The following is a 25,995-nucleotide window of genomic DNA, read 5'->3' on the forward strand; positions in this document are numbered from 1 at the left end:
CAATTGTGTCCAGGTTTCAAACTGCCTCTGCTACTTGATTACACGTGCCAAACTAATCTTTTCTTATGGATTCATGTAAAAAGACTTAAAATCAAAAGACTTAGATATTTGATTATCAAATAAGTATATAGTATTTTACATCTTATTCTAAATCAGACAGCTCAACAAAAAACAAACTATAAACAAATTAACCTCAGTTCATTAATGACTGTTTATTATAAGCAGTGCATATTTAAGAATACTTAAATGTTATCTTTCAAATTTTAGAAATCTCAATTTTTTTCTTACATTCTCCACCATCTCATTAGAGCACAACAAATTTATTGGCCTAAATTTCTTATTCTGTATTGCTTTCCCAGAAGAGTTAAAAGTAATTCTTCCTTCTAGAACTAGGATCTGTTTGTTATAGCAACCTAATCATAAAATACCCTACAATTTTGTGAACCAGGAAAGATTCCTTTAACACTAAATGATCATAATGTCAAACCCACAAAATATCCTTAGCTAAGTTTTAGGTACATGTATTTGGTTGCTTCAAATGCAAGAAGATTTGTCCTTTGTACATCCTAACATCTTTAGTGACATGTTTTCAAAAGATAAGAGGGTTGGGGAAACAGATTCACCTAAAATACTTGCTTTGCTAAAAAGCAGCAATCATCCAAAAATTAAAAGTGGAAATTTTAGAACAAAAAACACTTTCTATTATGTCTTCCTAGAGGGCTCCACACAGATAGGCAGGGAATCAATGAATAAGTAAGGGAACACAGAGCCTACAATGAAATCAAGCAACACACTGCATAACCAAAGGTAACACAACACCAACTCCCTACAACACATGAGTCAAACAATCTCCTGCTCTTCCCTTTCCTTCATTTACCTCCTTTTCTTTCTCCTATACTGTTCAATTTATGGCCTAGTCCTTCAAAGGCATCTGAAAGTAGGAAAGATTCAGGATACCTTTCACATGAGAGAAGAGATAACTCACTGACGACATGGAGAGATGTTCAGAGAGGGCTCAAGCTCCCAGCATCCTTCAACCATAAGCTGTTCCATCTATACCTCTACTAAATAACTGGATTTATTGTAAATAACCTGAACTCTTCAAGGGTTTCATGTTCACAAATATATGAAAATCCGTACTTACTACAATGTATAAAAAATGAATTCATATGGAAAAAAGAAAGTACTGACTCACAATAAGGAGTAATAATCAAGAGGCAAATAGAAATAATTAATTTTATATCAAATTCTTAGCCTCAGAAGCTTACTCAATCTAAGCAGATCAACACAACACTGTGTTTAATACAAAAGAAACAGTCAACACTAAAGAAAAGGAAGAGCTAGAAATGTATTACTGACGAGGCAAACGAAATCAGAGAATGTATAATAAAGTAGTCTGGGATGAGAACATTCTCGTAACATTTTTATCAACTGTCTTTCAGAAACATTACCTAGGAAGTTAGAAACCAGCCTGTAGGACTAGAAGGGCTAACTTCTTACATGGGAAGTTTGCACCTAGAATTATTGTCTAAACCCATCTGAGGAAAAAACCCACTTTCTGCTAGAAGCAAAGTAAAGATATAGTTAATTATAACTACATGCAAATGAAAATATCATAAAGTCAATGAAGAGTCCATATGAAAAAGAAATTAGCAACATGGTTACTTATATACATACGAAGACAGCAACAAGTAAAATTTTTTAAAATTATGTAAAACAAATGCTTAAGGACAGACTGATCAACTTCTCTGAGGTAAGTGATATCTGGATATAGATTCTTTACTGCCTATGGGGAGACATTTTTTATAATGTTATATATCTAAAATTATAATGAAATCAGGGCTCAAAATTATGTTTTACATAAAACCTCTCAACTGCATGTCATCAAGCTAATTACTAAGACACCATCATTATCTCTTCCATTAGTTCTAACAGATTCAGAAGAGAGTTTAGTGTTTGGTTTTCTTGTACTCAAAGTTCAGCTAAAAGTAAAGGCCTCTAAAAAGAAATCCTTATTTCTCCCAAAAATTTCAAAGTAATTGCTTCAGTAAATCAAAAAGATGATTTCTCTCTATTGGCCAAACCATATAATTTAGAGTAAAGGTAGTTATTTAAGATCATTTAACTTTTCTCAAACAAAGACGTGGAAAGTTAGGTGGTAATAAGGTTAGTTATCAAAATTCTGGGAAACTGTCAAATTCTGGCACATTCTGATCATCAAACTATTACTACTGCAAGGAGGGGGACATTCTTGAAGAACTTTTGATGCAGGCTTTAATTCTACATAAAGAGAAGCCATATAATTGTTGTGATGCTTCAGAGCTCCAAGAAGCAGCTACCACACTTTGCTGTGTTTCTTTAAAAATATACTTATATACATATTGACTTTAGGTGGTTTATTAGCTCCAAAAATACCAAAGTATCAGAAAGATAATGTCTCTAATTAACATTTGGTCTTACATGTTTTATGTATGGCCTCTAAACTTTCTCAAACTTTCTCAAATTACTCAAACATTCAGCTAAACCACTTAAATTTTCCAGCTGTCACAGAATTCCCTTTTCAATTTGGTTCAGTATATACTTAGGATCTACTTCATACAAGGATGAATACAATACTATCTCACATCTAGGTTAACAGACTAGAACCTGGAGTCCACTGCCTGGCTTCTAATCCTTGTTCTTCCAATTACTAGTTATTTAATCTCTCTATGCCTTATTTTTATCATCTGTAAACTGTAGATAATAGTAATAAGACCTACTTTACAGGGTTGTTGAGAGTGTTACTGGGACTCTCCCCCTGCTCAGTGTTCAGTTCTATTTAACTGCCTAACATTAGGAGTAAATATTAGTACACACAGAACACTAGAACACAACCAGAAAAAGATACAAAGTACTGATACGTGGATAAAAAAAACATCATGCCAAGTGAAAGAAGCAAGACACCAAAGACCACATACTGCATGATTCCGCACATGAAGTGTACAGAATAGATAATAAATCCACAGAGACAGAATGTGGACTGGTGGTTGCCAAGATCTAGAGGAAGCCGGAAATGAAGATGAAGTGATTAATGAGTACTAAATTTTATGTTGGAGTGATGGAAACATTTTAGAACTAGATAGAGGTGGTATTTGCACAACCCTGTGTGGTACTAAATGCCATTAAATTGTTCACTTTAGAATAGTAATTTTATATTACATGAACTTCTTCTCAGTAAGTTTAAGTTAAAAATGAAAGAAGTAATAAACTATTTGACACTAAAAAATGTTTAAATAGTGGCAGACATGTAAAAAAAGTTCAATGAATGTTATTAGTTAATTATTATTCATGCTACCAAAAAACTATTAAATACATAGGATACTATGTTATATTCCGAAAATTCAAATACATACTAAAGCTTAGAGTTTTATGTTTACTCTTATGTATGCATTTTATAATTTATTTCCCTTAAATTCACAATGGGTATTTTGTAATTTATCTACCAGGAACTCATTTTCTCAAAAAAAAATAAATTCATACAAAAAATACATTTGAAAAATGGCAACTAGAAAACTACTTTGTATGTTTACTGTTCAGGTTATCCAAGTTGTAAACATTAATTCTGACATATGGTGCACATATGGTGTTTATCTGGGGAAAAAGGAGCTAAATTATTAAGAAAATACATAGAAAATGGCAACCAAAGGGACCATTTTCTAAGTTTAACCCCACAAATTACAACTATTATATTGTTATACTTAGATGTTAAAATAATGTAATATGGAAACTACCACTAAAAGATTTACATATATATCTATAAACTTAATGGAAGGTTCAATTTGTGATGAATCTGAAAAATTCTTCATAATGGAAGACAAAGTGGGAATCAAGAACTGGGTCAGCCAGAGAAAGGAAATTAAAATTTAAAAAAAAGAATACAAAATCATAAGGCTATATTTATGGCTATCAAAGATCACAAATTCATCTTCCTGTTTTAAGGTGAAAAAAAGATATAAGTAGAAAAAAGTATTCCATATTCCAAACTTGAAGCCTTTATCCTACAGCACAGGGATAATATGTCAAAAAAAAAGAGGACATCACAGCTCCCAAACTATCGATTATAGCAGCCAAGAGATCAAGTCTGAAAACACTTCACCTCAAATAAAAAGCTACTAGAAGAAACTATGAGACATTTTCTACTAACATCTCAAAAGAAAAACCATGAACTATTGCAAAAGTAAGAGAATAGTTCATACTCTCCATTTCTTTGCCTCACATATTTGTTTTACTATTAGAAGGCTGTCTTTTTGTTTTCATTGTCATGCCTAATGTTTATCTTGTAAATTTCCATTAAATGTGTTACAAAAGATTCCTGTTGGGACTGAAAACTATATTTCAAATACACATTCATAAATAACAGAAAAGGAAACTGTCATTAATAATTTTAATATGAAATTAAATTGTTAGAATAAACTTTCAAATATTATATGTTGATATCAAAGAACTGGGGCATGAAGCATGTAACCTTAACTGGTTCAAAAGCACAGAGTTTAGGTCAAGCTTTTTAAAACAGCCAAATGTTTAACAATTGAAGAAAAACACTCATTAAATGCTTAGGAAAAAGGATACAAGGTTTGTGGGAAATAAAGCACTCCACATTCTATATCACATATCAACACTGTTAATAGCATTACATGTGCTATGAGAAAGAACTTTATAACTATAAAGATGATCATTTTAAAAATGTTACCTTTTTTCTGAAGATCTTCAATGAGGCAGCTAACTTCCTGAAATTTTTTAAATATGCTTCACACTTAATACAGAGATGTAATTTTCTTGCATCCCATGAAGTCCATAAATATTTTAATGAAAATATTATACATTCTGTATGCCCTCTGATCTCTATGTCTAATATCAGAAGAGTTGGGTGAGCTGTGGAAAACAATATGGTAGTTCCTCCAAAAATTAAACACTGAATTAATTATCATATCTGCAATTAAAAGCAAGAACTCAAACAGGTATTTGTACGCCACTGTTCAAGGTTCATAGTAGCATTATTTACAATAGCCAAAAGGTAGAAATAACCCAATTCACCATCAATGGATAAATAGATAAACGGAATGTGGTATATATACACATAATGTAATGCTATTCAGGTTTTAAAAAGACTGAAATTTTGACACAAGCCACAACATGGATGAACCTTGAAGACATTATGCTAAGTGGAAGAAGTTAGGCACAGAAGGACGATATTGCATGATTCTGCTTGTATGACTGAGGTGCTTAGAATAGTCAAATTCATAGAAACAGAAAACAGAATGGTGGTCACTCAGGTCTGGGGAGATGGAGTAACACAGAGCTACTGTTTAATGAGTACAGAGCAAATGAACCAAAATGTACTAACTACAGGAGACGAAAAGTTCTAGAGGCAGATAGTGGTGATAGTTACAGAATAATGTAAATGTATTTAATGTTACTTAAAAATGGTTAAAATGGCAAATTTTATGCTGTGCATATTTTAACCACAATATAAAAAGAAAAAAACTTTAAAATAAAATTCTGGAAATGAATGGTAATGATGGTTGTACAACAATGTAAAGGTATAGCTGACCCTTGAACAACACAGGCTTTAACTGTGTGGGCCCACTTATACGCAGGGGTTTTTTTTCCATAAATACTGTATATATCATTGAATTGTACACTTAAAAGTGGTTAAAATGGTAAATTTTATGTTATGTAGATTTTTCAACAATTGTTTTTTAAGAAGTTGAGTGAAGTCTTTCAGCAATTAGTTTCACTCTGAATTAATTATTTTACAGCAAGTCAGAATATAGTTGCTAAGACGTTTCTGAATACTTCTTAGCAACTGAACCACCACTACAGCTAACCAGCACTTCAAAACCAAGAACTGCCCAGCAACAGTATTGCTGCCCTTCAACCTACTGGCCTTGTCTAAGCCTGGTAACCATACAGAATGCTGTATGCACTGCTTTTGCAGCAGCAAATGTTGGGCTCTTAAAATACAGTACATGATGTTGAAAGCATGAGCATGTTATAAACAGAATACACTTTAAGTCTATTTTCCCCCATGGCAAATGACTGCACTTTCACTCACAATCACATTCCTTTCTACTTTGACCAGGGCCTTGTTCCACTGTTTGTCATCCTTGGCTCCCCCTCCTTATATCTTTAATCCTCTTCCTGAATTCTTCAACTCATTCTAAAATCAGATTAAGTCTCCTCATCCTATTAAAATCTTTCCTCAACCCTGATGCCTTTAAACTATTTCCCCAACTTCTCTCCTCTTCCTGGTTGCCAAATACCTCAAATAGATTCTACCAGTGCTGATTCTATTTCCCTACTTCCCCTTCAATCCTTTATCCCGCAGGAATAGACTTCTGCCCTATCACTCAACTGAAAGTTAACCATGGCCTCCACTCTGATAACCTCTTCAAACCACCCAATCTAAAGGCAAAAAAGAAGACAAACATTGGTTAAAAAGTCATCAATCACCTCCTTCTTAAAACTCATTTCTGCCTTGCCTGAAACGCCACATTCTTCTAATTTTTCTCTTACTCTGACTTCTCTTTTATCTCTCTCCCCCCAAATCCCAAACATGAGCACTTGTTATTCTGTCCTTCTTTTTTCCCTCTCTATTAGGAACTTTTCTTTTTGAAACTTTGCAAAATACTTTATAAATGCAGAGTACCATCAGGACAAGGCATACTAGGAGTCAGGTAGCTAGAGAACAATTACACTTACGCCAAAAACTAATTAGCTAGCAGTAAGAGGAATGCTTCCCTGCTGCATATGCATAACTAGTGTTCAAGGTTAAGAAAACCACATTTGTGTTTTTTGGCAGGTAAAACACATTTTAAATGAAAAAAACATTTAGAATGTTTTCTTTTTTAAATGATTGTACTGCTTGAAGGAAGTATCTAACAATCTGTTCATTATTAATTGCATGTTTTCTGATATGGTTAATTATTTAGGCTTGATGCAATCATTCAGCTGGTTAAGACTGCTAACTTGATACAAAGGTAAAGACAGAATGTATAAATTGCAATGTAAATATTAGCTTCTTAAGACTCAAAAATAATTTCTTCTGAAAGAGTTTTAAAAATAACACACAGAAATAAAAAATGAAGTCCACAGAGAATAATATACTATATCTTAATTTTAAAATTGTCACAATACTTATATTCTTTAAAAATAAAAATTTGTAATTAACAGATACTAATTTCTCAGTATTAAATATTAAAACCAAAACATTTTTACAATACTTAAGGATTGTTGACTAGCAATGGCTTCTTTACCTAAGTTGTTCCCTTTTGCCTTAAAAAAAGAAACTACTTACTTAAAAGTTTTATCACAAAAGTAAAATATATATGAAATTATTTCATTTAAGCAATTTTCTAAACATTTTAAGGCTTAAAAGACTTAAGAATATGGTAAAGTTATCAAGATATAGTGTTAGCAAGAAATGAAAATTACAAAACAATACAAAAATCTCATGATTCCAATTTTGGTTAAAAAACAGTGTGTTCTCATGGGCATGATTTATATGCAAAGCAAACAAGAGTACCATATATCAAAATGTTAAATATGAACCTATAGGCAGAACAAGTATAAGTGATTTTTATTTTCTTCTTTACATTTTGCTTTCTTCCTTTACTCCTTCCTTCCGTTCTATAATATACATGCATTACATTTGTAGTTGGGCTTCCTGGGAGAATAAACTCTACATTCCATTCAATTTCCTGCCTTATATTTTGACAGAGTGGAAAAGAGACCATCTTTCAAAGTTGTGCAGAATGGCTTTATAGTATTTTCAATGTTTTCATGCACCTGAGCCATCAACAAATCCTGTTAATCCTCTTTCAAGATATACCAGAAACTAATACTTCTTACTATCTTCACTGCTTTTACCAGCCTCATCCAATCATTTCTTGCCTGCTTTATACAATTCTCCTAAATTAGTTTATGTGATTCCGCCCTTATAACTCTTCAGGCTATTCTCAAGTCATCCCTCTACTCAGAAATCCTCAGTGACTTCTCATCCCATTCAGAATAAAAGCCCAAGTATTCACTGTAACCTTAAAGTCTCTATGATATGTACCTGGAGTCACCAGGTACACCCCCACTTCAGGACCACTGAGCTTGCAGTGAGCTGCCTCTGCCTAGTATATCCTGTACTTCATTTTCATTAAGTTTTTATTCAAGTGTCATCTTCTCAGTGAGTCCTTCACTAGCAATCCAATACTATACATCAACCACTCTACCCACTGCTGAAATTTCCTATCTTCACTTGCTTGTTTTATTTTTTCTACTTTAGGACCTATTACTATGTAATATACTATATTTTATATTTATTTCTCTTCTTTATCATCTCTCTCCCTCATTAGACTTATAAGCTCAATAAAGGAAATTTTTTTTTTTGCTGCTGTATCCTCAGTATCTAGAACAGTCCCTAGCACACAGTGAATGCTAAGTAAGTATCTGCTGAATAAATGAACAAATGCATCCTGTGTAAAACCAGAGTTTCCAGGTCAAAGGACAAGCTGGCTCAGCGAATGTCATAAATGACTGCAACTCATTTATTCATATTCTAAAAGTCAGTACCTAAAATGACTCTACAGAGGGCTAGGAGCTTAAGGACAGCTCTAGTAGACAATAATACGGTCATATTTTTTTGAGCCTAGAAGGGAGCATCTAGGATCTTCCCTTCAAAATTTAGCAATAAATTTATTATGACCTGATTTGATTTATCAAAGGTTCTCTGGGAGATCACACTGCTGTGATACATTATTGTTTATACTAAAAAGTAAGCAATATGGCTAAAACCGTACAGTTACTCTTCTACGTTTCCCACTGGAATATTCAATTCCAGTCTATGAGGCTGGATATAAAACTTTCCTTATGTGTAAACAAAAAACAAGCTGAATATCATACTACTATGCACCTGAGTATCTGTTATCTAAAAGATCTTGGGGTATTTTATAAACATCAATCAATGCTGTGCAAAGAAAGCTAAGGGGGAAAAGGCAATTAGATACTGTGAAAAACTGGAGGCAATCAGAAGAAATACGGTCCATGGTGGCAGTGACACAAGCTAAGCAGGAGGTATGGATAATCTGGGTAAGTGCCATGGAAAAATAAATATCATGATTGGACTTGAGGCAAATGGAAACAGTTCAAATTGGCTTCGTACAGTATTCTGTGGAACATATGATGTCCATATGTCCATTACCAACAAACTGAAACATGGAAAATAACAAAAGCCAATGCTGTGATGGCTGTAAGAACACACCCAATGCCAGTCTCTACCACATCACAGCAGCATAACTTACTACAGCTGCCAGGTAAGTTGGCTAAGAAGTCAGAAGTAATAAGAAAAGAAAAAGAGAAAGACCTAACAATAAACTGTTCTTTTTTCCGCACATAAGAAAAAGCCAGGATCTACACTACAAGTAAAATGTGGCCACATTAAAGGCTGAAAAGTGCAATTTTTTTTTCTGTAGACAGTTTCCAAAAGTATAAAATACTTTAGAATTAAAGAGGTCAGCATTTTATCCAAATCTACAAATGATTTAAGATCCAAAGAACTAAGTAAAATAAGAATGGAATAGAGTGGAATAAAATCCAAGAAAAAAAAAAAACACGTGTAAATGTGACCTTTCAAGTCTGAAACACATAACAGAGAACTGAAACAAACTGACGGGAAGATGTGCTGGGAATCCATTATGTTGTATGTCAGTGCTAACAAGTCTACCAAATTTTCTTTCCATATTCTCTAAGCCCCAAAGTGATTCAAGATAAAATCATAGTTGGTAAGAAAGAAGTTGTGCTTATGCAAATGTCATGAAGCACAATTTATACAGCAAAGCCAAAACTATAAGAAACTTATAAAAAGTAAACTAACATCTTAGAGCCAGCCTATCTGGTGGTCCTGACCTTTTCAACCAATCAAAACCAGATATTCCCAGCCAGGTGAACTGCATAAAAATAACCTCAGCTCTAATTCAGAAATATATTGATTGTCATTCACAGAAACTACATAGTAATAAAATCCAACAGTTAAAAATACATAACTATTCTATAGTAAATATCAATGTCATTCTTGTTTCAACCTGACTTCCCATTCTACCCTCAAACCCCCAAACTTGAAACCAAGTACAATTTCTCGAGTAGCTGGAGTGTGGTTAAGGAAAGGAAGCTATGCTTGTTTGTAAGGAATCTGCCATTTCCTCCCTGCCAAAACACTTGTTTAAAAAGTCATGTAATATTTCTATTAAATTGTAAATGCAGCCGACAAGGAAATGGCCTACTGGCAGTGTATTACCTTTGTGGCAGTGCCAACGGGCCTACAGCAAAATAGTGCACATGATAATTTCAACATGCATTCCCAAGAAACAAAATTGTGCTTTACATAAATACCACAGAATCTGAGCAAGATCCAGAAAAAGCAATGAAAATTTGCCCAAGCTTTCATGCTTGCCTATATCAATTGTATGTCATAACTAAAGCAAAATAGAAAAGCATCTACATATGTCCAAGAAGCTTGTGAAGTTAGATCATATAACCCTGGGAAAACTATTGCAACTTAAATCTGTGTATTTCTTGTTAACCACTGTAACAACTCACTAATAAAAATTAAGAAAAACTGTGGGTATCAAATGAACCTAAATGTACTAACTACATACAAGTCCTTAAAGACTGTAATGCAACTTATTAACAGGAACACATGTTCAGTGTAAGCCACAATTGTTATGTTAAATTACTTCTTCCTTTGATATCACTCATTTGATTACAGAATTTAAGAGATTCACAAAAACTGGTGACCTTCTGTTTATAAGTCACTTACTACAATGCTTATAGTCACCTCTGATCACTTACCCCTTACCTTTCATTACACAGCACAACTACATCTAATTATACTATTTAAATGATCCCAGATGTAATGAAGATGATTTTACTTATGTAAAAGTTATACTGAAAACTAAGTTAGCCTAATCAAACAAATAATTTGTAATTAATATAGTCCCTAGGACAGCTGAAGAATTCTATTCTGCAGGAATTTAACTAAAATATATAGTTTTTGCTTAAGTCAGATACATCCTATCTTCATTTTTTCAAAATATATCTGACCAGCCATGATTTGAAAAGTCAACTTTGCTATAGATGGCACTTCCTCCAAAATTATTATGAATTTTTAAGTGTTATACACTTGAAATTAAAGAGTCAACACTTGCCCTCAGATACCTCCCAACTCCCTAACACAAATACACCTAAATATTTATGTCTTCTAAAATAAATGCTAGCTTATGTCTTTACCCAAAACAGTCTCTATGACTGGTTTAAAAACAAAACAAAATACAACAAAACTTACTATGATCAATATAGTAAGTCTATACAACTGCTTTCAAGGCCTTCAAAAGAGTTAATGATAATATCCCCATTAGCAAACCAAAGCTACTGTCCAGAGGCCAACACTAAGCATGCACACTAGTCTTTCTGATCTCCTTCAGCAAGTAAACAGGATCTAAAGTACCAAAAAAAAATTAATATAAATTATATCAATTTAAAATTGAAATTTTAAACAAATAAACTACACTTAGTAAAAGTCTGCAAGTCAAGCATGAGCAATGACAGGGCTTTGAAGTTGTATTTAATTAGCATTTACTTTCATTTTTTAGTTTATTTCACTGATTCTTATTCTAAGTTATAAGTACAACATTATTATTTTAAGAAAGAAGAATCTGAACTTGCTAGATTTCAATATTAACATGACAAAGTATACCTGAGATAGGAAAGGGAACTGAGCACATATTCAACAAAACCATTTATTGGATGCTGTTATGTAAGTCACTCTGCTAGGTTCAGGTAGACACACAAAGATGAAATACATTTGCATTTAAAATGCAGATCTAGTAGGTGAAATAAGAAAACTATATAATCACTATAATACATAGTAAGTTAAAAAGAGCCATAAAAAATACATAGAAAAGATGATATGAGAATTCAGAGAAAAAAATGTTTTTAATCAGTGAAATAAGAAACTTTGAACAGTAATTAGATATACCTAAAACTAACCTTTCCAAGGTGTTGGGGTAGTTGAGGGGGTGGGAACCATAGATGTCATATGCATATGTATTTACTGGTTCTAGATGAAAATACTAAGAATAGTGACATGCTGCAATAAAGTAAATAATAAATAAAACCATATCCTAAAAATATACAATATAACAAGAAACTCTCTTCAAAATGTAGAATAGATAAACAAGATTATACTGTACAGCACAGGGAAATAGGGAAATATATACAAGATCTTATGGTAGCTCACAGTGAAAAAAATATGACAATGAATATAAGTATGTTCATATGTAACTGAAAAATTGTGCTCTACACCGGAATTTGACACAACATTGTAAAATGACTAAAACTCAATAAAAAAAGTTAAAAAAATTAATTAAATGAATTTATAAGAAAAAAATAAAGTAAAATAAAATAAAACAAAAAAACCCCAAGAAACTCTCTTCAAGGTCACTGATAACATGACTAACAGCCATAGATCTCAGTCTTTTGAGGTCAAGAAATCCTTATCTTCACTTTTTAAAACTTTTTATTGAAGTACAGTTGATTTACAATGTTGTGTTAGTTTCTGGTATATAACACGGTGTTTCAGTTATACATAAATATACTCTTTTTCATATTCTTTTTCATTGCAGGTTAATACAAGCTATTAAATTTAGTTCCCTGTGCTACAAGAGGACCTTGTTGTTTATCTATTTTATATATAGTAGTTTGTATTTGCTAATCCCGAATTCCCAATGTATTCCTCCCCCACCTTTTCCCCTTTGGTAACCATAAGTTTGTTTTCTATGTTTGTGAGTCTGTTTCTGTTTTGTAAATAAGTTCCTTTGTGTAATTTTTTTTTAGATTCCACATATGAGTGATATATGGTATTTTTCTTTCTCTTTCTGGCTTATCTCACTTAGTATGACAATCTCCAGGTCCATCCATGTTGCTGCAAATGGCATTATTTTATTCTTTTTAATGGCTAAATAATATTCCATTGTGTATATATACCACAAGTTATTTATCCAATCATCTGTCGATGGACATTTAAGTTGCTTCCATGTCTTGGCTATTGTAAATAGTGCTGCTATGAACACTGGGGTGCATGTATCTTTGCAAACTGGAATGTTCTCTGGATATATGCCCAGGAGTGGGATTGCTGGATCATATGGTAAGTCTATTTTTAGTTTTTTAAGGAATCTCCATACTGTTTTAAATAGTGGCTGCACCAAACTGCATTCCCACCAACAGTGTAAGAGGGTCCCATTTTCTCCAAACCCTTTCCAGTATTGATCTTTTGTGGACTTTTTAATGATGGCTATTCTGATCAATGTGAGGTGGTATCTAACTGAAGTTTTGATTTGCATTTCTCTTATAATTAGCGAAATTGAGCATCTTTCCATATGTGTATTGGCCACCTGTACGCCTTCATTGAAGAAATGCCTGTTTAGGTCTTCTACCCATTTTTTTTTAATTAGGTTGCTTGTTTTTTGTTGTTCTTTATTTTTGAGTTGTAGGAGCTATTTGTATATTCTAGAAGTTAAGCCCTTGTCAGTCACATCTTTTGCAAATATATTCTCCAAGTCCATAGGTTGTCTTTTTATTTTGTTTATGGTTTCCTTTGCTGTGCAAAAGCGTATAGGTTTAATTAGGTCGCATTTGTTTATTTTTGATTTTCTTTCTATTGCCTTGGGAGGCTGACCTAGGAAAACATTGCTACAATTTATGTCAGACAATGTATTGCCTACGTTCTCTTCTAAATTTACGGCGCCCTGTCTTATGTTTAAGTCTGTAAGCCATTTTGAGTTTATTTTTGTGTATTGTGTGGGGGAGTGTTCTAACTTCATTGATTTACATGTGGCTGTCCAGCTTGCCCAACACCACTTGCTAAAGAGACTGTCTTTACTCCATTGTATATTCTTGCCTCTTTTGTTGAAGATTAATTGACCATAGGTGTGTGGGTTTATTTCTGGGCTCTTTATTCTGTTCCACTGATCCATATGTCTGTTTTTGTGCCAATACCATGCTGCTTTGACTACTGTAGCTCTGTAGTATTGTGTGAAGTCTGGGAGGGTTATTCTTCCTGCTTCATTCTTTTTCCTCAGTATGGTTTTTGTAATTCTGGGTCTTTTGTGATTCCATATAAATTTGAGGATTATTTGTTCTAATTCTGTGAAAAATGTCCTAGGTAATATGCTAGGGATCTCATTAAATCTGTAGACTGCTTTTAGTAGTATGGCCACTTTAACAATATTAATTCTTTCAAAGCAAGAGCATGGGATATCTTTCCATTTCTTCAAATCTTCTTTGATTTCCTTTATCAGTGTTTTATAGTTTTCAGCGTGTAAGTCTTTCACCTCCTAGGTCAGTTTTATTATTAAGCTTTTTTTTTTAATGTAATTTTAAAATGAATTGGTTTTTTACTTTCCTTTTCTGATATTTCATCATTAGTGTAAAGAAATGCAACAGATTTCTGTATGTTAGTCTTGTAATCTGCTACCTTGATAAATTTGTTTATCAGCTGTAGTAGTTTTGAGTGGTGTCTTCAGGATTTTCTATATATAGCATCATGTCATCTGCACATAGTGACAGTTTTACCTCTCCCCTTCTAATTTGGATCCCTTTTATTTTTCTTGTCTGACTGCTATGGCTAGGACTTCTAATACTAAGTTGAATAGAAGTAGTGAGAGAGGGTATCCTTGTCTTCTTGTTCCAGATTTTAGCAGGAAGGTTTTCAACTTTTCACTTCTGAATATTATGTTGGCGGTGGGTCTGTCATAAATAGTTTTATTATGTCATAAATAGTTTTATTATGTTGAGTATAGTTTTATTATCTATACTCACTTTAGTAAGAGTTTTTTTTCTATCATGAATGGATGTTAAATTTTATCACATGTTTATTCTGCATCTGTTGAGATGATCATGTAGTTTTTGTCCTTTCTTTGGTTGATGCAGTACATAATATTGATTGATTTGTGCATGTTGAATTATCCTTGTGACCCTGGGATGAATCCAACTTGACTTTAGTGTATAATCTTTTATGTGTTGTTAGATTCAGTTTGCTAATATTTTGTTGAGAATTTTTGCACCTATATTCTTCAAAAATATTTGTCTGTAATTTTCTTTTTTGCTAGTGCATTTGTCTGATTATGCTATCAGGGTAATAGTGGCTATATAGAATGAGTTTGGGAGTGTTTCCTCCTGTTCAATCTTTTGGAAGAGTTTGAGAAGGACTGGTATAAGTTCTTCTTTGTATGTTTGGTAGAATTCTCCACTGAAGGCATCCAGTCCTGGGCTTTTGTTTGCAGGGAGTTTTTTAACTACAGATTCTATTTCACTTCTAATGATCGGTCTGTTCAAATTATCTATTTCTTCTTGATTCAGTTTTTGTGGACTGTATGTTTCTAGAAACCTGTCCATTTCCTCTAGGTTGTCCAATTTGTTGGCATATAACTGTTCATAGTATTCTCTTATGCTTTTTTGTATTTCTGTGGTGTTGGTTGTAATTTCTCCTCTTTCATTTCTTATTTTGAAGAAAGCCTTATTTTTATTTGATGAAAATTGTAAACTCTCTCATCAGAAAAAATGTACATCTGCACAAACAGCAATATTAAAAGCAATTAGGGGGTCTATTGACTCTGAATTTTCTGCCCCAGAAAAAACTCATCCCACTCTCTTGTGACTCACAGTTCCCATCACGGAGCTAGTATATAGTGGAAATGGAGTAGAAAACATCTGTATATCATAGTCTGATGTTAGAAAAGAGAGAGTCCACATGTATCTGTCCTCATGGACTCATTATTTCCATAGAATTTCCAGTAGAGGCTGCAGAAGTCATCTCAGCAGCCATAGCAAGGGCTTAAAAGCTTACAGCAATCTCTCCTAGCTGGCAATAAATTTCCATGGGTAGTGTATAAGGTCCCAACACCTCCCACCCATCTTGATAACCCAAAACAAAATCAAGTGATGATAAAGCAACTGCCTGATCCATCCCATATCCAAAAACTTCCTAAGTAACAATGATAAATATTATTAAATAGGCACCCACTGCAAGAACTGGCACTAATTTACAATCTCAATTTGAGACATGAAAACTTAATAATGCTACCTAATATTTCTATAGAATTTAGTATTTTACATGTGTTTCTCACTTATATTATCTTGTGTATATGATCTTCACAACAATTCAGTGAAGAGGACAGATGAGAGTCCATTATAACTAACTCACAGATAACAAAATTGACTCAGGACTCACAAGTTTCAAATACCAGGTCACATCACTACTATGTGGCAACAATGAAAGCACTGTGGCATTAGAAGAATTCAGATTTCCAAAGGCTGGTACAGCAATTCCTGCTCTTCAAATGTAAGTTACAAATTAATACCAGGTCATAAAATCAACTGAATGGATTTGAATCACCTATTTTTTTTTAATGAAAAGATGAAACAGAAGAAGAAAAGAGAAGACTGTGATAGAACAGAAATCAGAGTGGATCACAAATAGTGATTCACAGTATGAAATGTATTTCACATTGTGACCCATTATGCACATGCATAGTAAGTACTGTTTTATGTATATTTCGGTTCAGTTGTGTGTGCACGTACATGCATGCACACATGCACATAATAGGTCACAATGTGAGATACATTTCCTACTATGGATTACAGTCAAAAAAGTATGAAATCTTTCCATCATTAGTAAATCAATTTAAACTGTCTCCGGTAAATGCTCCCACACAAAAACAGAGAAGCATTGCCTTTGTCAGTATCCCACATTAAAATCTTAAAAAGAGGGTTTCTAGTGTAACTCCTTCTCAATAATTCTTTCTCTAAGCAATACTTAATGGAAATATGCCTTCAACATACAATTAATATTCATGTAATTCATATTATATGTCAGTGAGAAAAGGATGACTGCTTCCTCAGTAGTTAACAAACTAATCATGTTTACAGAGGACTTGGCAACACCAGCAGCAAGGTTTGACTATAAATTAACAGTGGGAATTTGTCTTCCTTGTGAAACCCTCAGGGGTGACCCCAGCAACTCAACCAAGAGAAGCTGAAATTTGTTTATTCTGTTCTCTTTGCTTATTCATCTATTCAAGAATAATAACTCCAACTTTGGACAAAAATACATTGAAACTGTCACTGTAATAAACCTTAATCCTCAGTTTTGGGGCTGGAATGCCTAGTGCTCCCACATGTATTAGGACCATGGGGCAGAACAACCCTACCACTGAAATAGAGTGAAAAAACATATGTCCTGAAAGTAGTACTACAATTCTCCAATGATCCAATTTGCCCCACTCTTGCAGATCCTTGGCTATTTCTGATCTGAAAGTATGGTTAATATAATCAAGGTATCACTTAAAATAATTAGGCAAAAAATGTAGGGAACAGATAGGGAGGAAGAAAAGCAATAGGAAAAGAAACAAAAGTAAGGTGTGCAAGGGATTACGTGAACATTCACGTACCCACACCGTCAAGGGACAGGAGCTAAAGGAAATAAAGGCAGCAGTGGGAAGAGAGGGGGAAAAAAAGAAAGATGAGAAAAACCAGTAATGTATGTAATGACAAAATAATAAATATCATATAGTCATATCATCCTATACAATTTGTAATATAGATACATATATAATTGAGTAAAAGTTGTTTTAGTGTATAGTCCTATATTCTAAACTGAGTATATATGTACACTCCCTACACACACATACACATAGAGAAAGCTAACTAATTCTAACGTGAGAATGCTAATTATCGCTGGACTGTAAGTTCCAAGAGAACAGGAAACATACCTGTTCTGTTTACCACTGCATCCTCAAAGTCCAACTATGACATGACAAACGTGCACTAAATATTTGTAGAAGGAAATAAAGAAAAGGGGAACAAAAGTAAAGGAATACAAGAAGAAAATCATGGGGTATTTGTCTTCAAAAATCAAACATCCATACTTAAATGACATTTAGTTTCTCTTACACAAAACAACCAATGTAGAACAAATGATATATTCTCCAACTGGCCCAAAGATTAACTTCCTCACCTCCACATCAGAATACACATTTCTTCTATTTTAACAATAACACTGAATCAAAAATATTTTAATATTAATGATTAAATTTTGTATTTTTTGCTAAAATGGTTATGTCCTATCATAAAAATATACAATTACATGGCAGATAAGTTTCAAAAGTGTTATTCTCATCACTAAAGGAATCATTAAAATTATTTTTTTTAAATTCAAAAATTTTAAATGCTAATTTACAACTATTAAATATTTACACAAATTCTCCAGAACACATCTATGGCACAAAGCAAAGTAATACATATAACCTACCCTATGCTTATAGACTAGCAAGTATTTGCACATATAAACAGGAAGTTAGAACCATTTTGACTCAAAGTCTCGCAGTGGATGGATTACAAAGGAAGAATTATAAAGGCTCTTGGACTGAGTATTAGAATTGGAGTACAAAAAATGATAAGGGGACAGCTGGAAGGGCAATAAACAGAGACTACCTGTCTGCCAAAAAAAAAAAAAGTCAAAAGACTAGAAGACTTCAGTCAGCAAATAGAAAAAGGCAGATTAATAAAAATGAGATCCGAAATTCAACAACAATCAAAAACAACCCAATTAAAAAATGGGCAAATGATTTGAATGGACTTTTTCCCAAAAAAGATACACAAATGGGCAATAAATACGTGAAAAGATGCTCAACATCACTAGTTATTAGGGAAATGCAAATCAAAACCACAAGATAACACTTCGCTCCTGTTAGGATGGCTATTATCTGAAGATAGAAAATAAGTGTTGACAGGAATATGGAGAAACTGGAATCCTTGTGCACAGCTGGTGGGAATGTAAAATGGCACAGTGCTGTGAAAAATAGTATGCAGGTTCCTCAAAAACTTAAACATAAAATTACCATAAGATCTAGCAATCCCAGTTTTGGGTACATACCCATTAAATTGAAAGCAGAGTCTCACAGAGATAATTGTACATCCATGTTCATAGTAGCACTATCCACAGCAATCAAAAGATGAAGCAACTCTAGTATCCATATATGGATGAATGGTTAAACAAAATGCGGTATACATATATACCATGGAATATTATTCAGCTTTTAAAAAAAGAATGAATTCTGATGTATGTTACAACAGTGGATGAACCTTGAAAACACTATGCTAAGTGAAAGAAGCCAGACACAAAAAGACAAACATTGTATGATTCCACTTATATGAGATGCTTACAATAGTCAAATTCATGAGTCAGAAAGAGAAACTGGTTTTGAGGTATTCAGGGCTGAGGGATAATGAAGTTATTATTTAAAGGGTACAGAGTTTTAATTTGCAATGATGAAAATTTCTGTAGTAGATAGTGTGATATGAATGTACTTAGTGCCACTGAATTGTATACTTAAAAATGGTCAAAATGGTAAATTTTCTGTTATGTATATTTTACCACAGTAAAAAAAAAAAAAAGCCAAAACACAAGGAGATATGTCCTGAAATTAGTCATTATTAAACTTAAACTATACATAATTTGAAAAAACAATATATTATGGGGACATAGTGGGTTGAACAGTGGCCCCAAAAAGATATGTGTACATCCTAATTTCCAGAACCTCTAAATGTAACCTAATCTGAAAGGGAAAAAAATCTTTGTAAGAGGTGGTCATCCTGGATCATTGGAGTGGATCCCAAATTCAATGACAAGTGTCCTTTTAAGAGAAAGGCAGAGGGAAATTTGAGATGGACAGAAGAGAAAAAGACACAGAAACACAGAGGAGAAAGTAATGTGAATATATAGGCACAGACTGGAGTGATGTAGCTACAATCCAAGGAATGCCAAGGACTTTTGGCAGCCAACCACCAAAAGCCGGAAGACGTAAAATAAATAAATAAATAAATAAATAAATAAATAAATAAATAAATAAATAAATAAATAAATAAATAAATAAATAAAATGGAGTCTTGTTTAGAGCCTCTGGAGGGAGTACAACTCTGTCAACACTTTGGTTCAAACTTGTGGCCTCCAGAATTGCGAAAGAATAAATTTCTATTGTTTTAAGCTACCAAATTTGTAGTAATCTGTTACGACAGCCCAGGGAACTATCACAGAGGGTAAAAAGATAAAATAAAAAGTGAGGGAGTAGACCTCATGAGCACAGAACATGTCATTCAAGCCAAAATTTAACTATAAAAAGCAAAAGAAGAGGGGGATCTTGGGCTTCGCCACTAAGTCATAGTCCCTGGCTACAATGATGTCAGAGGGCAAAGTGCTGAAGTCCCCTATTCAGGATGTGGTAGAAGTATTGTTGGCACACACTCCTGGCCCCATGTTTCCAGGATCTGGCACAGCACCCCAGCAGGGGCACCAAGATGTCAGACCACAGGGGAAGGGTGCACTCTGCTGTCTCAAGCTTTAAGAGAGAGGTCTTGATCCAGGACATTCCCATCAAGTCAATTTAATTCTGTGATTAACACCCCCATATTCCTCCGTCCACTCCCAAAATTAAGATACTTGTCCTCTGCACCCCCATGTTAAGTAATCTTCCAAGAGGCAGTGCCATGCACACACACTAAGATGGCCCAGGTATCCACCCAGTCATACACAGCAGGAACTGGGAGACAGGAAGATGTGTAAGTGTGTTGGGTGTGGTATTACTTAATTCACACCCCCTAACCAAGCCCAGTCTTCCAGAATTTCTCAACTTAATTTTATTATTAATTGGGCAGGAAAGAGGTCATGGATTCATTTTTTTAAATTAACAGATAGTTAACTCAGTTTTCACTTCTTAAATAGAGATATAATTACCTTTTTTGTATGTCCTTTTTTTTTCCCCTAAAGAAACCATGTTGGATTAGGAGTATACTTGGTTGTGAAAAGAGCAGTGTCATATAATTTTCGATGGAGAAAGCTACTGTGAATGTGTTCTCTTTTTTTTAAACAAATTTTTAAAAATTTTTTTTTGGTGGGGGGAGGTAATTAGATATGTATGTATATATGTATGTATGTATGTATGTATTCATTCATACTGGGGATTGAACCCAGGACCTCATTCATTCTAAGCACTCACGCTACCACTGAGCTACACTATTCCCCACCCAGTGTTCTATTTTTTTAATATGCACCATAAAGAGTGATTTTTTAATCTCGTATTGTCTGTTTTTTACCTTGTGTATACTGGAGCAATTATTTTACTTACTAAAATGCTATGTTTCTCAAAAAAGGGGGGGGGTGGAGACACCAGTTGGAAAAAATAATGAGGTTAAGGTAAAGAGTTTTCAGAAAAGAAAGATAACACCATTTTCAAAAATATCATTCATCAAAAATTACTTTTCCATTTTGAAAACATCTACAGGGTTCCTTTCTTCGTAAGTGGTGTGAAGACAAACACATACACAGACACGTCTGTTTTTAGTCTAAAGTAGCTTCTAATTTACTCTTAAACAGAGATTGTCAAATTGCATATAAGCTGAATTTCCAGAAATTTGCCATTTAAATGGCTTCGTCTCCTTAAGTCACATTCGACATAAATCTCCCTAAAACATGCCATATATTTGTACATCTTATTTTTTAAAGGTAATAGACATTCAGTATTGAGTAAAAGTCTTAGTTTGATTTTCTGTCCTTCAGTTGATGTCAAGAAAACATCAGTCACTTTGCCTAGGTCCTCAGTCTGACTCTAACTGTACTTTCTTTGCCCCTTTCTCTACGGCTGAGCAATGAGTAGCTGAAACATAAAAGCTTGTAAAAGAAAACACAGCAAACTATGTTAAAAAAATAATCAATATGGTCTTAACGATGTCTAAGTGCTTAGGTTTGGTGGAGGGGGACAGTAATCGACATTTAGAAAAATGATACTATCACTCGTTTCCTGTTTTTGAAAACTGTACTTCCTAAAGGACTGAGACAGATAAAAGATTGATCTTAACAGAACTACATGATTAACTGAGTTCAAACTTCATTTTTTAAATCTTTTATTTATTTAACTGACCAAAATTAACTTAGTGGCTTCATATTTAACTTTTCAAAATACACTGAGTTTTCATGAAATCTGTCCCCCTTAACATCTTGAGCAGATTTACTTCCATTTGCCATTACTCACTAATTTTAAGCTAATATCTGGATAACACATATTTTTATTCCTCTCCTGTTTACAAAGCTTTACATGTTTTTCCCCCTTTTTTATTGTTTTTATATTTGTTTTTGTTGTTTATTGTTTTATTGTTTATATATTTGATTTACAATACTGTATTAGTTTCTAGTGCATAGCATAGTGATTCAGTTATATATAAATATATACATATTCTTTTTCATTAAGATGACTACAGAAGCTTTACAGGTTTTAATGTGTACACCACTGCTGCCCTTTACTAGACAGATAATTATCACTATGTACCACAGTGAAGATTTGCTTTACATACAAGTCTTTCTTCAAAAAAAGAGAGAGCTGTATCAAAATTAATTTAGTTTATCCCTTGCCATCAAATAAATCCAGTGTTTTTAATCACCCTTTTTAGTAGGAAATTCTTCCATGAGTATCTACATTCCAAATACTGTTTATTCTCTCAGGAATGATTAAGTATCAATCTCTGATAAACTAAACCCTATAAAACAAATGACCTTGTCTTTAAAACCTTCATTAGACCCATTCTCAATTAACTGCCAAGTTCCAATTTAACTTAATCACTTCTATTTTCTAATTCAGTGCCAACTTTAAGTCCTTCACATCCCTTAGGTTATGACACTCAAAACACATCTCCTACAGAACAGCTAATCAGTGAAAAAGCACCATATTAATCTGTGATTCTTTAGGCAAGAGCAACTCCATTATAAATTATCCAAAGTTGATGTATCACTTGTTGCCCGTAACTCTTGCCGGTCTAACCAAGAACGGGTCTCAAGCACATCGGGAGCCTGGGCTACTAAAACAATGGCACGCCTGGAAAAATGACCAGGAAACCAAATCACACTTCACTCAGTCTAGGAATTAGCACAGCTGTTCTGGGGTTGTTCCTATCACAGGCATCCAGAGAGCAGGCATAGTGGAAAGGGCTACACCCTTAGGAGAAGGGCCAAAGGGAATTTCAGAAGACTGAATAGAATCCTCACTCCAATCACACACTATCAACAGTGGCTGGACACCCGCCCACCCCCACCCCGGACCTGGCCCGTCACCTCCTAACTTTGTCTCTTATTTTAGATACCCACTATATGCAGTACACTAAAATAACTTGCATTCTTTGCCTCCATCTGCTGTAGTGACCTTCTTATAATAATTATAAATGGAGCATAACCTCCAAAAATTGAGAATCACTGTGTTGTACACCTGAAACTTACATACTGTGTATCAGCTACACCTCAATTTAAAAAAACTGTAAAGTGTATTTTCACTATGTGTTATATGTGTTAATTTAAACTGTCAAGTGATATTTCAAGATTCTGAAAGACAAGGGGCAGATACTTTAATTCTTTGCTTTCTACTAGAGAGAGTACCTCACGGTCAAATTTGATATGTTACCAAAGATATCTAACAATCAGAAAAGAAAGGAGAATGTGTCCTGCTGATTTTATGCTGACCTTGTTATTTTTCATGTTAGAATTTTCAAACAAACAATTCATGTTATTTTTATGTTTCACTCTAGCAAAAGGAAGTTATATGCACAAAGAAGATGATACATATTATATATAATTATATTACTCAAGGAATTTTCTTGAAAGTGGCAGGTAGATTTTTAAATATTTCCAGTCTAGTACAGTATTACCTACATTGTTGAAATTCAATCCACAATAGCACTGTAGTATCAGATACAAATCCAATTTTTATATGCTTCAGATATTCCAAACACTGCATTCTTTTTCCTCCCCTGTTTACTTCACACACTTCTCCAGTCACCCTGAAACCATCATCTCTTCTCTTTTCTATACACACCCACACACTCACTTTCTCTCTCCCTCTCTCCCTTCATTCCTATATCCTTTCTTCTTGAGGTGACTACAGCCACTAGAGGGCAATAAGTTTACAAAGATAAATGTACTTATCAATAATGAATTGAGATTCACATACTAATAAATTTTAAAATTATATCATCACAAATCCTAAAGTACTGGCAATAAGACGTGAATACACAAGGTATGTACTTCAAACTCAAAAATTATCCTGGAAAAAGAGTTCATAGAAGCATATAATAATGTTCAAAAAAGGAATTCCATTTTCTCACTAAGCACTAACTAAAAAAATAAGATTAATTCATTTACAGATACGTAGCAATGTTAGATTTTTTAATTTTTTAATATTAATATTAGGAATTTTTTTAATATAGCCAGTCCAGAGAAGAAAAAAAGGGAAAAACAAAAATACAAAAAGATAGAATTTACAGGGTGGGTAGAAAAGAATCAATTTCTTCCAATGCTACATTCAAAATACAATGAACTGAAGAATGTAATCGATTTACCAACCCTTTCTTCTATTCAAAGTATGGGGAAATTTAACGGTGATTGGAGAGAGAAATACAGGCTTCACTTCTCTCACAATTAAGGATGTGGGGGGAGAGAAAGTAACAGTCACTAATCTCTGACAGAAAATTTTACTATCTTTTCGCACAGACCTCAAATTCAAATGACCTTCTTCGTATTTATTTACACTGATATTGCAAAACTGCAACAGTTTTAACATTGACATTTTCCATCATTTTCTTACCCTCATTGGATGTATATCAGCATAAGGAGGTTTTCCTTCCGCCATTTCTATAGAAGTAATGCCAAGGGACCAGATGTCAGCCACACAGTTGTAGCCTATTTCTTGAATTACCTCAGGAGCCATCCAAAATGGAGTTCCTATCACAGTATTGCGTTTTGCCATTGTATCCTGCAAAACCATTACACAGACAATAAATACTACTACAAAAACCTAAGGAAATTTGGTTGTTAATATAGTCTTTACACAACATGCATGAAACCCTCAGATACTACAGATAATCTCTGAAACTATTTGCCTAAAATTTCAACTATTTGTGACATGACATATTTAGAAATTTTGAATTCTGAAATAACCAAGAATCTATAAATGTCTTATCTCCACCACCTTCATTAAAGACAGTCATTAAAGATAGCACTATAACAATAAAATCTACAGAAATGAATCGATGTAGCTTTCCTTTCTGAACATTTAAGCATTTCTTGATGATAACATATATTTTCATATTTATTCAACATCTCTTTAATTATAAATAAAAATAATAAATAATACCTAAATTATGGCTCCTTCTCCCCAAGAATAATGATGTTATGCGTTTCTTTCCATAACCGCAAAAGAAGTTATCAAAGTTTAGCCACAATCAAACCACATATAAACCAAAAAAAATGTTTCCAAAAAATTATTCACTTACTGTTAACTGACCAGCAACTCCAAAATCTGCCAATTTCGCATGTCCTTCTGTATTGAGGAGAATATTTCCAGCTTTTATATCTCTGTGTATTTTTCTCATAAAGTGTAAGTATTCTAGTCCTTTCAAAGTCGATTTAAGAATAGTTGCAATTTCATCTTCTGTTAACTGGAAAGAAATAGTTTAAAGACTTAATTGAAATACCACATTAGATAAACTCTTACAAGAGCGTACTGTTAACAAGGACTTCTTTCTCATGATCATTAAACCTCCAGGAAAAGACTAAAAGGTAAAGAACCAAGAATCTCTTTCTCTGATGAAAGAAAATTTCATCATTAAATTTCTCCTTTTTTCGAATTTATCAATGTCACTCCTAAAGCACATAACATATCCCAAGAATCAACGTGACCCTAAGAAACCACTGTCTCCTACATCGTCTATCTCTGAGATGGCAATATTGCCATTATCCGTCCTGAAAAAGTAAATTCAGACACTCCTCCCTGTGATACCTCCAATTCTTGATGAAAATAGAAACCAACAATGTTACAT

General features: G+C 33.5%; 1 protein-coding gene across 2 annotated transcripts in view; it reads right to left on the reverse strand.

Moving 5' to 3' along the window:
• Positions 1-25,995, reverse strand: part of STK3 (serine/threonine kinase 3) — a 232,808-nt gene that overhangs the window by 139,949 nt on the left and 66,864 nt on the right. For both annotated transcript variants that reach the window (XR_012064120.1, XM_072949503.1), the window contains exons 5-6: positions 25,450-25,614; positions 24,762-24,929 (exon numbers count right to left, since the gene is read on the reverse strand). Coding sequence is in view for 1 of the 2 variants with exons in the window: in XM_072949503.1 (XP_072805604.1) it covers positions 24,762-24,929; positions 25,450-25,614 (333 nt within the window). In the remaining variant the exon portion in view is untranslated. The remainder of the gene's footprint in view (positions 1-24,761; positions 24,930-25,449; positions 25,615-25,995) is intronic.

The sequence above is a fragment of the Vicugna pacos genome, chromosome 25, assembly GCF_048564905.1.
Source record: "Vicugna pacos chromosome 25, VicPac4, whole genome shotgun sequence".
NCBI classification, from domain to species: domain Eukaryota; kingdom Metazoa; phylum Chordata; class Mammalia; order Artiodactyla; family Camelidae; genus Vicugna; species Vicugna pacos.